The sequence below is a fragment of the Lepisosteus platostomus genome, chromosome 9 (genome assembly GCF_059453375.1).
Source record: "Lepisosteus platostomus isolate fLepPlt1 chromosome 9, fLepPlt1.hap1, whole genome shotgun sequence".
Taxonomy (NCBI): domain Eukaryota; kingdom Metazoa; phylum Chordata; class Actinopteri; order Semionotiformes; family Lepisosteidae; genus Lepisosteus; species Lepisosteus platostomus.
In genome coordinates, this window is record NC_142619.1 from 59,631,092 (window position 1) to 59,647,259 (window position 16,168).

The following is a 16,168-nucleotide window of genomic DNA, read 5'->3' on the forward strand; positions in this document are numbered from 1 at the left end:
AGGGACTCAGGTAGCTTGTGAAGCCTGCTCACATGGAAAATCAAAATTATGTAGTAGGAGAATGCGAAGTTCTTCTTTGTACGACAAACCAAACCAACTGTACCCTACACAGCCTGACACCAGCTATTGCTATTTCTATTACTAAACTCAGTCTAAGCCACCTGTCACTGTCCTGCCACTGATGCGGGCATTGTGTCTGCCGGCAGTTTCAGCAGCAGTATGGGTGGCAGATCTGAAACGACCTCTCAGACGATGTGCCAGTCCTGCTCTGGTGTGGTCACTCGAGGGCAACCGGGTCTTGGACGGTCATCTGTCCTGCCGGTCTGCTGAAACCTTCTCTGCAGTCGGGACACAGTGGAGCGGCTTACTCCATAGTGTCTGCCAACGCTGGCACATGACATGCCTGCCTGCACGTGCCAGTGGCCCTCTCCCTTGCTTCTGGTGACATTTGTCTTGCAGTGACCTAACCTTTGAATTAAGGCCTTTTTAAAGATGACCTGATCAGGTATTGATCCACCTGGACCTCGTTGGGTAAAAGTGCACCTAATGAGCTTGCGTGTGATTGGCAAGTTGCAATGCCTCACTGCAATGCCTCACTGCACAAGCTGGTCAGAGGGCTTAAAACAAATTGACAACTTTTTGTGAAAGTACATAAGCTATAACTATAGTATTCTAATTCCAGATAATATTGCGTTTCTTTTTTCCATCAGTATATACAGTATAATGGACCGAAAATGATGCTCAACCTATAGTATCACTTAATTTCAGTAATACTCTGAAAGATAAAATGTAGATTGTAGCTCAGGCTACTGTCACGTTCGTAAACCCCTCCTCTTAAGGACGCTCCAGCCCTTCCTTGTTTTCTACTCATCCACCGCAGCTGGTCCCTGTTCCAACCCTCTTTTCAGTTCTCCTTAAAAGCCAGGCGCTCACTCCATTCCGGGCTCTGCTCTGGTTTCCGTACCAGGCGAGTCCAGGACCTGGAAGCGCCTGGCCCCGTTAAGGTTTTAAGTTCCTGTATTTGTTCCTGGTCCCGTTCCCATGCCGGTCCCGACCCGGTTCCTGTTTTTATCCGTCTTGGATGGACCACCCGGCTTTGGACTTTTGCTCCGTCATGGATTCCCCTTTTTGATTCCTCTCTGGACTGTTCGCCTTGGCCACACCTCCCCCGACCACCAGCACACCATGGACATGCCCCCCTGTCTTCATTCCCGTACCCTGCATGCCTTTTTTCCCCGTGTTTTCTCACTTAACCCTGGATCGTGTCGTCTGCATAGGGTCCGGAAAGAACGCTTTCGTTACAGCTACAATCTTGACTTGACTTGTTTCATCACAACATTGTTGTTAATAGAACAATAATGTTAGTAAAAGATTAAGCTAAGAAAGGGAATATGTCTTGTAGCAAAGTCTGCTTTGGTTTGTAAATTAATTTGCACTTTGTTTTAATTTGTGGAATACAGCATGCCTTGTACTTTAAAAGTAATATACCAAGTGCTGGAATTCTGTTGTTTCTTGCTTACTTTATCAATGTGTATTCCCAGAAGTGTGTACTTTCAGGGAGAATGTAATTGCATTGCAAGTCTAATCAGTTGCAAGCTTTAGTTACAGCATCAATAACCTTGCCTCACTTGCTTCCTTCCCAGAATCACTCAAGCCCTCAGATTACTTCATACTACTTGCAACAGGGCCATCTAATTTGTCAAGAATAGTATTTTACATCCAAAACATCATCTCTACTATAAAATGTTAAAGTATGTAGCTGTGTCAGCATGCGTAGGCTGCAAAGGAGCAAGTAAAGGTTTATTCAATACTGAAAAGAGAAGAAACGAAACAAAGTTTTGTCTGTCATGACCCGAAGAAGGCTCCACAGCCAAAACGTTGTGTTTCTTTTCTTCTCTTTTCAGCATGGAATAGACCTATTACTTGTTCCTTTACATCTCTACTATAAACAAACAATACTAGCTTGCCAGTCTTTTCATGGTGTGGTGATGATGATCAATCTTTGATAAAGTGTACACCCTTTTACCTTACATTTTCCAATAACTCCAAAAAATCTGCTTCTTTAACAGTTCTTGAAATGCATGCATACCTTAACCGGATGCTTCATTTGTCTTAAGTTGAATTATTCAAATTATGCTTTCTAAGGACTTAATACAAGTTGGTTTCATAGAAAAATGACCACAGGAAAATATAACACAGATAGTACAAATATAAGGCTTAAGACATTATGAAATCCAGTTTATGATACTGATTTGTATTTTACATATGACAATATTATGTAGCCATTACAAGTGCTAACATACAAATTTATTTTGATTCAAAATACGGTACCTAGCAATTTATTTATGTAAGACTCGCACCCAGGATTCCCTTTTCCCCTTTTGGGGTATCTCTCTCGGGTCTTTCCCACCTTCCCATCTACACCCTTGCAGCAGTTCCCCAGCTCAGTCCCCAGAATAGTGACAGGGGTCCTGGTAGCTTATCCTCAGGGGTGGGCTGTATTCCCTCAGCTACTGTAGGTTAGTCAGGCTAAATATGCTCTGCACATTTCACCCTTCTATCACACTCATCAGGGTCAATACCAATTACTGCAATACAAGTTTGTTTAATAGAAAACTGAACACTTCATAAAGGAAAACAACACAAATTTAGTTTCATATAAAAGAAAATATACAGTATGATATCGTTTTCAATATTAACTTTATATTATTTCTTCCAGGAAAGTGTTGATCTGGGGGAAATCATGTATTCTTTGTGCTACCTTCCGACTGCTGGGAGAATGACCTTGACAGTCATTAAATGCAGAAACCTCAAGGCGATGGATATCACCGGCTCTTCAGGTATTCCCCATGAGACACTAACTTATTTCAAGGACAAAAAGATTTCTTAGTTCTTGTCAATAGCTAAAGTAAGACATAAACATAACACATTTTTCATCTGTGTGTTTTCATCGGTGTAGAGAGGTGTGAAATGAAACCTACCATTTTTAAATTGTTTTTATTCTGGTCAATTAGTGAAGATTAAAGATCTCTCCAAGCCTATTGTTTCTCATTTCACCTCAGACGGCCATGACCACTCTAATCTCTCCGTCTGTATTCTCAAAGACTGTTTTCCGAACTCGTACATCGGAAAGACTACAGAAACCAGAATTATCCTGCAGCTAGGATCACACATTCTCCCTTCTCTTAACGACAGACTACTTTTCTTCTAAATTCTCTCTATTCATTGTAGGTTTCGTTTCACACCTCTCTTCACCTATCTTGACTTCACACCTCCTGATTGGCCTCTCTGTCTGTCCCCTGCTCCCGCCTCTCGCTCCTCCTCTCTCCTAGCCTTTGTTCTCCCGCTACATTACCTTTGCTTACTGCCCTGTCTTCCTCACACCTGAAGAAGGCACCATGGCTGAAACGTTATGTTTTCGTTCTTCTCTTTTCAGCATGGAATAACCTATTACTTGTTCCCATGTAGGAAATATTACACTGATTCTCTAGTATATGACTATCTAATATTCAGGACCATAACAGCTTAATGAAATTCACTTTGGGATATTGATTTTTGTTTTTCTTGTATCAATATTACATAGCAATTGATAGTGCTAACATGAATCTATTTGTATTCAAAACCTGGTTCTTGAATTTATTTTCACAGCTGGAGTTGATGGGGTACCATGTTGTGCCACAGAATTGTACTGACTGGTTTTATAATTAATAATTAATAATAATTGCTTACACTTACTGTATATAGCGCTTATCTGGACACTCCTTTAGAAACACTTCTTTAGAAAATGTTCTCTTTCCAGTATCTGCCATGTTTATTTGTCTCACACTTGTGCATTTCGCTTTCACATCCCTCCCTCCACCCCATCTTTGCCCTAGCAGCATCTCCCTAGCTTGACATAGCTATTGTTTTAATTAGTGGTAATTTGGGTCAGAACAGAACTGAAAGCAGTAAATGTCTTGCTGTCTTTGGCATCTTTAAATTTGAAGTTATCCTACTTTTACTGATCTGCTACCAAAAGAACATATTTTCAATCAAAATTTAAATAGTATCTAAATATGCTGATAACGTTTATTTTAAACAAGATTGATCAATACCTTGTGGATGCTAGTAGTACAGGCTACTAGCTTATGTAAACTGTACATCTGCAATACACTCAGTTATCAGAAAAGCTCGTCTGTGGGATTATGTCCCATTTGTCTTGTAGAGGCTGGACAGGCCTGTGCCTGTTCACCGGTCACTGATTTCTGGACTTCATCCTAGCGATGTTAACTGGGGCTCAAGTCTGGCGAGCTGGTCATTCACTGCATGACTGTCACATTCTAATAACACAAGAAAGGCAGTGTAATAGGAGCTACATAAGATAAGATCACTGCATTGGCCATACACAATTTCTTGTATTAGGAATTTGTCTTTTTGCATACCCCAACTTGCTTTGCGTGAGATACACAGACAGGAAGTAGAAGCTTGGGGTCAGGGCACAGGGTCAGCCATTTATACGGCGCTCCTGGAGCAGTTGGGGTTAAGGGTCTTGCTCAGGGACCCAATGGAGTAGTATTTCCTCTGCCAGCCGCACTGCCCTTGCATGAAGACATGCTCTTGATAACTGGAATCCTGTAGCATCTAGGCAGTCTTGGACAAAGCTCAGCTTCAGACTTTGGCCTCCCAGTCAAATGGTCAGTTAGCACATTGTTCTGCATGTATGTGCCTGTCTAGAGCAGGTGAGTCCTCCAAATTTTTCTCCATACAGTGTACATTCCCATTACACAAAAGTGTTTTTCTCTTGATAAAAGGGGCATATGTGATCTTTTATGCATCTACAGTATCATTTTAGATTTTCACAAGCCTTGACATTCAACAGTTTAAATCACTTAGTCACTCTTATCCAATCCAATCTATCACCTCGACGAGTGCTTATGAAAGAGTCAAAATCACTCAAGTGGTGCCACAGTTAGTAGTGAATAACCAATTTAATGAAATGATGCCAAAAAACATTTAATCAATATCCAAAATCCTTCTGTTTTAATTTCCTAAAAACATGCTAGCATGCAAACAGTGATAAGTATCTTGATGTTCATCAGACATTTATTTCTATGCTATTAAAATCTGCACTATTGATAAAGACTTCAAATGTTAAGCAATAAGCTAGACTATTTAATCCTGTTTTGCCAATACAAATTGAAATAACACTGTAGTGTGCTCTCACGAGGCACCAGCTCTGTAGGGGTTTGGGCATTTACTGGGACAATTATTAATTGTAGCAGTAAGTCACAAAATTGATTCTTTTAATGGCCTTAGAATCCATCCATGCGGTATAACTCAAACAACGCACACACACAGGTACTAATACACAAGAATACATTTATTAATACATATGTTTTAATACATTAATAAACCAACTTGTATTAAAATATGCATGTAAACCTAACAGATCTTATCGTGAGGGTTATCAGAATACAAAAGATATATATTCATTCAGTTACAAAGAGTTACACATATCAAGAGGACATACGTTCGGTATATCATTCATTTAGACCGTTTCGTAATTGAACTTGGTTACAACTTCTACATTCGATACTCAAAACAAGTACATAACTCTTAGGAATTAAATTGATATCAACTGGTTGGGATAACAATTGAATTCTCGAGCTGTAATGCAGTAAGTTGAGTACTCATCCAATCTTTGGGGATTCAGATCTCCTGCGGGCACAAAGAAGCAGTTGCAGGCTTGTTGCTGTCCAATCCGCGCTCTGTGGCTCCGTGCCAGGCTGTGCTGTGCAACTTGCGACGGTGCGCTGCTGATGCCCTCTGAAGACCGGCTAGTTAGTGTTGGCTTTAACTAGCGAAGTTTGTGCACAGGAGAAAAGATGACTGTGGGTCCCAGCAGGTCAGGAAGAAGATCGGTTCGTTCCTGATGATGCACTAGTTCTGAATAGTGATTCAGCTGTCCACAGTTCGGACCTGTTCACGAGGCTTGCTGCTGATGTTAACCTCGGGTGGATCCTTTGGTTACTCGTGGCAACCTCCGCTCTCGACTCTTAGAACAAAGCAAAGTTCTGGCACTCGGACACACTGGCCGTTACGTGGTTGTCCGGGCTGAGTCTCAGGATGTTCAGGAGGTGCGCTGCGAGAATGTCCTGCCCTTGGGAGCCTTTCTGTTCCTGGGCCGTCCTGCCCTGGAATTCTTTAGAATAGTCTTGCACCCCTGGAATTCTCCTTAGAAGCTCTGTGTTGCCTGTTTTTACCTGGAGGAACTTCAGCTCATTCATTGGCTGAAAGTTTCGTGGGCATCAGAAACCCACGTGAGTTACTCGGCCCTACCAGTCCCTGATTGGTTGATCAAGGTGAGATATGAGTCACTTACTCCTGACACTTAGGAATGCAGTCCAGATGTCCATCTGGCACTCCCTACACAGATAGGCGTCAATGGATGACCAGTGATCATGATAGCCAGGCTTAGCTAAGTGCATCCCCATTTGGGAGCTGTCCCTTATCAAAGAAACCTTAAATCAGCCTGCATGAATAGCTTCTCTGTGGCTGCACCATAGAGATGAAGAGAGAGATGGCCCCTCATTTGGGAAAGCACAGCAAAACCTAATTCTGTCTTATTAACAAGCATTGCCACTACAACACCATTGAACAATTGTTTGATTTAGCTTCAAAGAATTAACACCAGGTTGTTAGGAAGCAACCATTGTGAATTGGAATCACTGTGAAGTTTCATCATACTTCATCATACTTTCATATGCATTTGGGTCTACCTTTATGTACATATTTAACTAAAAGATCTTTTGAGTTATGTAATTATCCTAAATTCTTGCTTCAAAGATATGTCAACAATTACAGTATATGGTGACAAAAACAAACTTAAAACCTATTTGATTTCTAATGAAAAGTGTGATAATTATTGCTTACATATGTATACGTTTTTTCCTAAAACAAATCCCCTTTTAGCCCTTATTTGTTATCCTGTTTTAAGCTGTTTACCAATTGTTTTTTTTGTCAAATCCATTTATCTTTTTAACAAATTGCTTCAATGACAATACATGGCATATTTTTCATCTTGTGAAAAAGAGTGTCTGTGCACTCTGAAATGATTTCCAGGAGCTGATATTGTGTAGTAAAAGAAAGGCAGTAAATATTTTGTGACTGTTGAGTGTTAGGACTCAGTGAAATGGCAATGAATGAGTATTGATTTGTTATGCATGGCTGTGTTCCAAATTCGAATTCATTTTTTTTAAATAGCTGTAGAAATATCAGTCCATACGTTATTAGAAAGCAACCTATTCCTAGTAAGATTCACAACACCACAGAGTGTCTCAAAAAACAGAACTCAAGGTGGAACTATACCATCTGTAAGTTAATTTTATACATCTGAAGACATTATACAATTTTAGCTATACAGGGAGATGAAATCTTAAGCAGGGGGCACAGCTGTTCTCAGCTCCACTAACTACCAGCTGCCACTATTGTGAGCCTGGGATCTCTGGTTGGCCATCTTGGTAAGGTGGAAAACTTTGAGAGTAGTAAAGCCCTGCAACAACTCTGCCCCTCGTGGCATCACAGCATATTATCCTACTGTATATTGCATTCCTTTAGTATTACAACTTAAGAAGATTTAGATCATATAAGGTTTAGCTATGAGTGGGTTTTAATCATTTTTACACTAGAATTAAATTTGTTAGAATCAACATACTGTAAGAGTTTGCAGTGGGTAATAGCATACAGTATTTTTAAATTCCTTTGCAGCATTTTTTGGTGAATCTTCAAGAATTAAACAAGCTGCAGCTCAATAAATTGTGTTCCATATTTACTTTGTGCAGTATAGACTCTGTTTCCATGCAGGCTATGTCTGGTTCGTTTTTTCAGACCCTTATGTTAAAGTGTCGCTGCTATGCGATGGCCGCAGATTAAAAAAACGGAAAACAACAACAAAGAAGAGCACTCTCAACCCTGTTTACAACGAGGCCATCATCTTTGACATCCCTCCAGAGAATGTGGAGCAAGTGAGCCTCTCCATCATGGTGATGGACTATGATCGGTAAGTGTGGTCACCTCAGAAAAAATAAGCATGAACTCACATTTATGGCTGACTTGCAGTGGAATTACACAAAAGTTATTGTTTCATTTGTGCAGGTGCAAAACAAATATGACTCAATACAAAACACCACATTCTAAATGTATTGAATATTTGAATAGGTAAGGTTAAGAAAAAATCATCTAAAAAATGCCTATTCTGTTTAGGGATAGTTGATTTCACTTCACATCTTTTCATTTGTCATTAGTAACTTACAAAAGATGTCTTTCATAATGTAAGGTTGTACTGCGAGTCAGTGTTTTCACAATCCCTTGTTTTTTAGGCAATCCATAATATAGCTGGTTTATTTCTAATTATCATGTTAATGAATATGGAAGGCAAGATATTGTTTACATAAAATTTCAAAATATTTGCATGCAAGGCAAGCATCTGCTCATTAGGTTCATGCTGCACCTTGAAGGATAACTGTCACGAACAGTTCTTTCCGGGCCCTATGCAGACGACATGATCTGGAAGGGAGTGAGGAAACGCTAGGAAAAAGTCATGCAGGAGAGGGTATGGAGACAGGGGGCGTGTCCAAGGGGTGCAGGTGTCCAGGGGGAGTGAGTCCGGGGCGAACAATCCACGAGAAAATTCAAACAGGTAATGCAAGACGGAAGGTAGAGTCCAAGGCCAGGGGATCCATCCAGGGAATAAAACCATGAACTGGGTCGGGACCAGCGGGGCGGGGAATCAGGAACAGAAGATTAAAAACATAACGGAGCCAGACGCAGCAGGACCCCGGGCTCTCACGCAGCGGAATTCGATGAGGAACCTCGAGTGACGTCTGCGTCTGGCTTTTAAGGGGGAACTGAAATAGGAAACAGGTGCAGGTAATGGGGCAGAACAAGGAAGGGCTGGAGCACCCTTAGGAGGAGGAGTAGCAATCATGACAATAACAACAAACTTGTTCATTGCTTTCTATAGCTAAGACATGATCTGTATTTGCTGGTACTGCATTAAGATGTTCTATGGAATGAGTAACAAAACAGTTTGCCATTTCACTGCTACTCATCAAATTCATTTAGTGCTTTTAAATTGTTCCTAGTATCAGTGAGGATCTTCTGTGGTGTTTCTTTGCAGGGTTGGCCACAATGAGGTGATAGGGGTGTGTCGAACAGGCCCGGAGGCTGAAGGCCTCGGTCGAGATCATTGGAATGAAATGTTGGCCTACCCTCGCAAACCAATAACGCACTGGCATGCACTGATAGAGGTAAAATATTTTTCTCTTTAATTGGAAATATGAATAAGCCATTTATGCATCAGAGCTTGTTCTAAATTCATATAAGAACTGTTTGTTAAATGTATACCCAGGCAAAATTCAAGGACCTTATTAGTGTCTAATGCACTTTGTGTTCTTTATTCAGCATCATATCATAAAGTGCTTTATAGTCAATGAAGAAATTAGATATCTTCACAGAATATTCTCTGAAAATGGCATCTTGCAGAATTTCAATCTATCCTTTTTTTGGTAAAGAAAGTTGCATAGTTGAAGCCGATCCAATCTGGGGTTTATGAACTTGGTATCACTTCTTTCCCGATTCAGAGACTGTGCAAGTGGAGGTATATTGGTACAGTAGAGGCCGAGGTCAGAGTTTTCCACAGTGAACAACTGCTGCACTTTGCACATGGTTTCAGAGAAAAATTGCCAAGTGGCTACATTCCTGAACCTCACCACAGCCTTCCGATATTTCATTTTGAAAAACAAAAAAAGAGAAACAGAAAATTGTTTATCTTGTCTTCTCATCAGGTAGGCAGGCAAATTGAGAAAAGTCCACACAACCTGGACCTTGAAATCAACGTAGGTCATTACTAATAAGTAATGATCTATTTGACCAGTACCAGTACATACAAGTACAGAGATATTTCCTCTCTAATGTCTAAGGTCTAATATTGAGCCTTCACATACTGTAAAAACAGCGGCTATCAGAAGTATCCCCCTTGGACAATTTCACATTTTATTGTGTTACAATATGGAATCTCAATATATTGGGATTTTTTGCCATTGACCGATACAAAGCAGTCTATGCTGGGTAGACTGGACCAGCAGAGGTAAAGTACAGTACAACACATGGAGTAAGATGCGGTACACATGTGATACTGTACGTACAGTACCTGTACGCTCAATATGAAACTAGTCGTATGACACCTTCCTCTTCGCTACATTTACCGGAGGTTTCGAAATTTGGCAGACGTTTTGAAATGTTTCTTTGTGTCTCTTCTTTATAGTTTAGAACATGGCTTTCACTATTCGAAATATGGGTAACAATTCATGTGCTTTGTAGTACTGAATTTTAATAAAAAGAACGTTCTTAAGAAGATGTTCAGTCCGGATTTATAATTCCTTAGTGAATTTAGGTTGGGGCTTTAAACACAAGAAAAGGAAATTAAATATCTGTTCCCAGTTAACTGTTCAAAAAACGAAACAACCCACAAAACTGTAATTACATTTGTTGTCTGTTTCCATTGTGTTGAGAGACAAAAACTGAGAAAACTGAGAACTCTTCAAAATTAATGCTAACACCTAAACTGGTATATTTATTCTGTATTTTCAATACCTACAGTACCACATTAATAAATGTTTCCTTTATTTCCTTTGGAATTGTATTAGAAAAAAACTGGTTACAAACACTATATGTTAGTGTGAAGTGGATATTTAATCAAATATTAGACTGGTTTCTTGGTAATTTTTTGTGCTGTGCTTCCTTCTTGTTGTTATAAATGAAACATTTCACTTTTGAGAAGAATGAAGTACAGTGCTAATGACTGCCTTTGAGCAATCTTCAGCGCTAGATTGATTTTAATCTAAACGTGCACTGTAGACGAGTGTTGGTTGGAAAAAAAAACTTTCTTTCATCCCAACAAATTTTTCTGGATCACTGTAGATGAGATCATTTCATTTCTAAAGGCCCTTATTAAGTTGATCACATTTCAGCAACAGTTATGCGTGAAATGTCAATTAGTTGAATTATCGTCGGAATGCAATTTTATTTTTGTATTATCTTTTTCCCACAGTGGCCTGGAAGAGCAACTAGCTTTGACAGTCAAGGATCCTGCCCCTCTCCTAAACCACCTCTGACACCATGAAACTCCATCTACTGCACCGCTTTCAGAAAAATAATAACCAGGAATTTCAGATGGGAATTTATTGTTTAATTTTGCATGTTGCAGCAAACGTTATTATTGTTATTTAAGATACTGAGTATCAGTCTTCACTAATTAAAAGGTAATTACTGAAACCAGAGAATGAAAATGGCATAATCTTAGCTTTAGTCAGGTATCAAGATTGATTTATAAAGCATTCTCATCCTGTGACACACAATAACCTATTGCGTTAATATATAGCTTTATGAACGCTTAGACATAGTAAAACAAGCATTCATACAGTTTAAATACAATCTGATAATGCCAGAAAGTACTATTGTGCGAGCAAAAAAAATTACACTTCATCTTTGGGGTGGGGAGATTCTTTGTTAGTAATACAGTACAAGGACTGACATTCATTTAGGCTTAATTTAATTTAAACAGTATATTAAAACACTTGTCCAGTTACTAAGGGCACAGTGTGGAGATTCTTGGAGTACTATAATTCAGGAATTGATTAGGCCATCCTGCATACGTTTAGTAAAATTATACTACAATTTTAGATTTGTCATGCAGATGTCTCTTCTTCACGTATTTTTTTCAGCTGTTTTAATTTTCGGCCTCTTGCTGACAAATACTGTTGCTGTGATTTTTTTTTTACTAATTACTAGTAAACTTTACGGAAGTTTATTAGCACCACATTGAAAAAAAAAATCAACTCGTTTATATGAGAAAAGAAGAGGAGAGTGACAATATTCTGCTGTTGTTAAAATCAATGCAACCTTGCACAGGACAATATAATTGCATATACAGTACAATGCAATACAGTATTAATATAGTTGGTAACATTGTTCACAAATTACCTATTGTGTTTAAACGCAATAATTTTCTCGTATAAACGAGAAACTTTTCTTGTATAAATGAGATACTATCTTGTATAATCGAGTTTTTTTTCTCTGTGGTGCAAATAAGCTTCCGTAAAACTTGCAGGGCATTATCTAAAAAGAGATATGTGTACAGGGAGATACCTCCAGAAAAACTGAAGGCACCACTCTGGCCTTATAGATCTTCAAGGCTGATCTTCTCTTCAGAAGGGGTGTGCAGAATGAGTAAATTGTCCAAACTGAAACAAAGACATTGAGGCTACAGGTAAATATATTGCTGCTTAAGAAGGGGTTCTGCTTTTCAAAGAGAGGAGAAAACTGAGATTTTGTGCAATGAGTTTCCAGTTATGACATTTAATGTAGTTATGTAGCTTTATCAAAATTAGTTATAATAGTAACAAATTTCCTCAAGCAGGGGTTGTGGTGCTGTGGTTTCACATAGATTCTTAAGAATTTGCATTGTCATTTTGGATAATTATAGAGAAAAACCTTATACAGTACATATAACAATGTCTTAACTCGTGCAGTCAGTACATACAGTTTGTACAAAAATATCAAAATTTTATTTGCCAAATGTAATAGTGTATTTAATGGTGTGTTGAAAGCTAGAATACAACAATGCATAAAGTAAATGATCCCACATAACATCTGAAATGGCATACTTATAGATACACTGATAAAGATCTTGGTGTTTTCTAAAGTTGATCAGAAAATGCATTTTATGCTATTCCTATATCCTCTTCATTCAAAAATGATCAAAGCGATCCTTTTAACGTTGAGAACAGTTTCACCAAGCACGTTTCCAGGGCTGAATCCCAATCCAAAAGTCCTGAAAACCATCTAGGGCAGATACTGTTAACATTTAAACAATGTTCAATATGGAGTGCTCAGGGTGTAAATCGTTCATCACCAGTTGACTGCTCTTTCTGAAGATCACAAAGTGTACAGTTTGATGAGGTAGTTGGCATTCATGGGTCAGTACTGATGTTCTGCTTGCTTCTTCCATGTTGGACTTGGTTGACGTCTCTTGCACATTAATTTATCTGGAGTAAGCAATATGAGCAGGTTGGGAACTAAAAGCAATAGAAGCCAAATGTAGCAGGGCATTTTATTCATTAAGATAAACTAAATTATTTCCTTCAGCGGGGAATTCAGAATTATCCTGTTGCAGGTGCTGTCCAAGTGTTCAAAGGATTGTGGGGTCAAATGATCAACATGTCAGAGACCTACTTGAGATCACGTACACTAAACAGACCACTCTTACATTGGTGCTGTGATCCTAATGAAATTTAAGCCAGCTGGAGAAAGCAATGATACTAGAACACATTTGCTTTGCATAGCTATCTTGAGTTAGGGTCTATCACTAAAATTACAGTCTGTAGTACTTCCCAGTAGTTTTCAAAGGGGAACATTGTGTAGTATGCAGTACCTTAGGCATGCGCTGGAGATTAAACAGAATGAGAACCTACTGTACAGTACATATTTCTAATGGACTTTAGGTGACATCGCAGTCATGCCTTGAAATTGAAAAGATTGATATGAAAATCTGTCTGGGTGTCTGCAAAAAAGCAACGTACCCAAGGAGCTGATTTTGACAGAACCTCATTTAAGTAGGTGGGGATCTCATTAAATCTGCATACCATCTTTAATTCATGCTTCCATTAGCCAAACAACAAAAACACAAACTGTTAAAACAAGTATACAGCACATTCATATTATACCACCAATGTATAATATTGGACCTGCTCCAATGTGTTGAAAACAATGATAATTTCACGTTATTTTCATGCTTTAATTCGTACCTAGATTCACCCCCAGTATATTTCAGTGCAGTTATGTTTTAGTAAATATCTATTTCTTCCTAACTGGTGCTTTGGGTAGTTTGCCTAATTAATGAATATGCTTAGCAACAGCTGTTCAGGTGAAGTCAGGCAGCCTCGTTTTAATTAATTATAGTCTTATGATTTTTTGGGGGGGCTCTGGCATTTTACTGTCAAACACTACTACAAATGCTTACATCCTTATTTTTCTATTTTTTATAGCAGGACAGAATGTTCACTAAAATCAGCTGTTTAAGTGAAAAAAATTTCCAGAGCCTTCTCAAGCCAGAGATCTGTACATCTCCCTGATTATGCTCACAATGTTTCATAAAGCAGATTTTTTAAGTCTATTAATAAAAAAATGTAGCTAGAATGTATTGCTTTCACTGCCTAGGTCAGAATAAAAGGTTCCTTCTGATTTCGGAAAAATAAAGATACTTCAGAAACTTTTCAATAAAGTAAAAACGTATCCCTCCTCTGTCTCTCTCCAAATAGAGAATTTTCTCATCAAGTAAAGTAAACACCAGAAATAAATTGGTCTAATTACTACTTTTGAAAATTAAAAACATTGCAAAACACTTAATTTAATTTACACTGTGTGGATAGTATGGAAAATATTTTTCAGTTATTTCAATTTCAGTTTTTTTTAAACGAGATTGTGCCATTTATGTTGGTATTGGTCTTCAAAAACCGCAAAATAACAAGATAAAGATAAGAAATTATGATCCTCAGGCACTAGAACAAAGAAGAAAAAAAGCATGTTGCTGAGGCTTTATCTTTCTGCTGTTGTATCACAACAACAACATCCAGTTAAGAGTTCCATTAATAAATCCTATTACTATTCACTCTGTGTTGCTATATATACTAAGATATATACAGTACAGTACAAGCACCAAACATCTGGCATCTGTTATTTTCTCTATTACATTTTGTTAGACTTTCTACATGACATTTCATTCTATATCAGAACATCTTCTGAAGATGGTAAAATGAAACATTTTAAAGTGGCAACGTTTTTTTTTTCCATTTGTTTAGAAAATATTTTCTGCCACTTTCACAGAAAACTACAAAACTACATTTTGGGCTACAAAAAAATCTCAGAAACAAGCCAATTTTGAAAGGGCTGTTGATTATTTAAATGTCAGTGATAGATTGATTGTACTGCATACAGCACATCAGAGTGGCCCCTACGACAGCATAAGTCACCTCACCCTGAAATGTAGCGTGTACTTCTACAAAGTACTTACTGTAAGAGCTGTCCCTGCAAAGTGTTATATGGAATTAAGAGTACAAAAGATTTTAATAACTGAATGTTATATAAAATTGTACAGTATATACAAATTAGTAATCGTTCAAATGTCCTAGAGTTCAGTATTGGATGTTCAGTACCTGTATGTACAGTAATTTCTTTATTTTGTCTGGTGATATAAGACATGGCCATTGTGTTAAGTGTACAGCTAAAGAGGTCTGTGTTTTGGGTATTTTGTATGCACTCTGCTGCCTTTGTGAGCATTATGGGAAAGCAAAATGTCGAATTGTTTGTTGCACTAGCCTTCACAAAACATTCCACATTAAAGTATTTTTAAAATTGCTGCTCTACGTACTGTAAATTGTAAGCATCTTTGTTATATCTGATTATACTGTATGAAATAACAATAATGGCAATTGCTGAAAGATCTTCTGAAGTGTACAGTTTGTGATAACTTTTGTAACAATTCATAGTTAACATTTGAAATATAATTTTACCGTACCTGTTTCCTATGTATTTTGATGAAGAATAAAAATAAATACTTGAATATTAAGTATTTAAAAACTACGAGTTTTTTCTTTTCAAAGGCTGGTCATTGCAATATTTTTAATACTGTTTTTATAGAATACCAATGAAGAATGTCTTGTTGACAGCTTTACTCTAACTAAACAACATACAGCAGTGCAGGCTAATGGGATTCCTAATCAATACCTGTACTGTACATACAGGACTGTATAGAGCACTTTTACAGTATAGTCCACACCTTAAGAAGGCTCCACGGCCGAAACGTTTTGTTTTTGTTCTTCTTTTTTTCAGCATGGAATAAGCCTATTACTTGTTCCTTTGCTGCCTATTCATGCTGACGCAGCTACCCACCAAAACATACAGTATAGTCCGTTTACTGTACAAAGAATATAAGATAAGACAGGTTAATTTGCAAACAAGAGTGGACTATATGACACATCTTGCTCATTTGGTTGTTAAATGGTGAAGTGAATTTCAAATTTCTTGAATGATCCCAGATCTAGACTCCAAAGATCCACAACTTTAAAGAAGA

The 16,168-nt window shown here is 38.1% G+C and overlaps 1 protein-coding gene across 2 annotated transcripts in view; it reads left to right on the forward strand.

Moving 5' to 3' along the window:
• Window positions 1-15,664, forward strand: part of syt10 (synaptotagmin X) — a 48,235-nt gene extending 32,571 nt beyond the window's left edge. For both annotated transcript variants that reach the window (XM_088645892.1, XM_088645893.1), the window contains exons 4-7: window positions 2,720-2,840; window positions 7,867-8,038; window positions 9,158-9,287; window positions 11,090-15,664. In XM_088645892.1, coding sequence (XP_088502018.1) covers window positions 2,720-2,840; window positions 7,867-8,038; window positions 9,158-9,287; window positions 11,090-11,161 — 495 coding nt within the window. In that variant the 3' untranslated portion in view covers window positions 11,162-15,664. The remainder of the gene's footprint in view (window positions 1-2,719; window positions 2,841-7,866; window positions 8,039-9,157; window positions 9,288-11,089) is intronic.
• The last annotated feature ends 504 nt before the right edge of the window (window positions 15,665-16,168 follow it).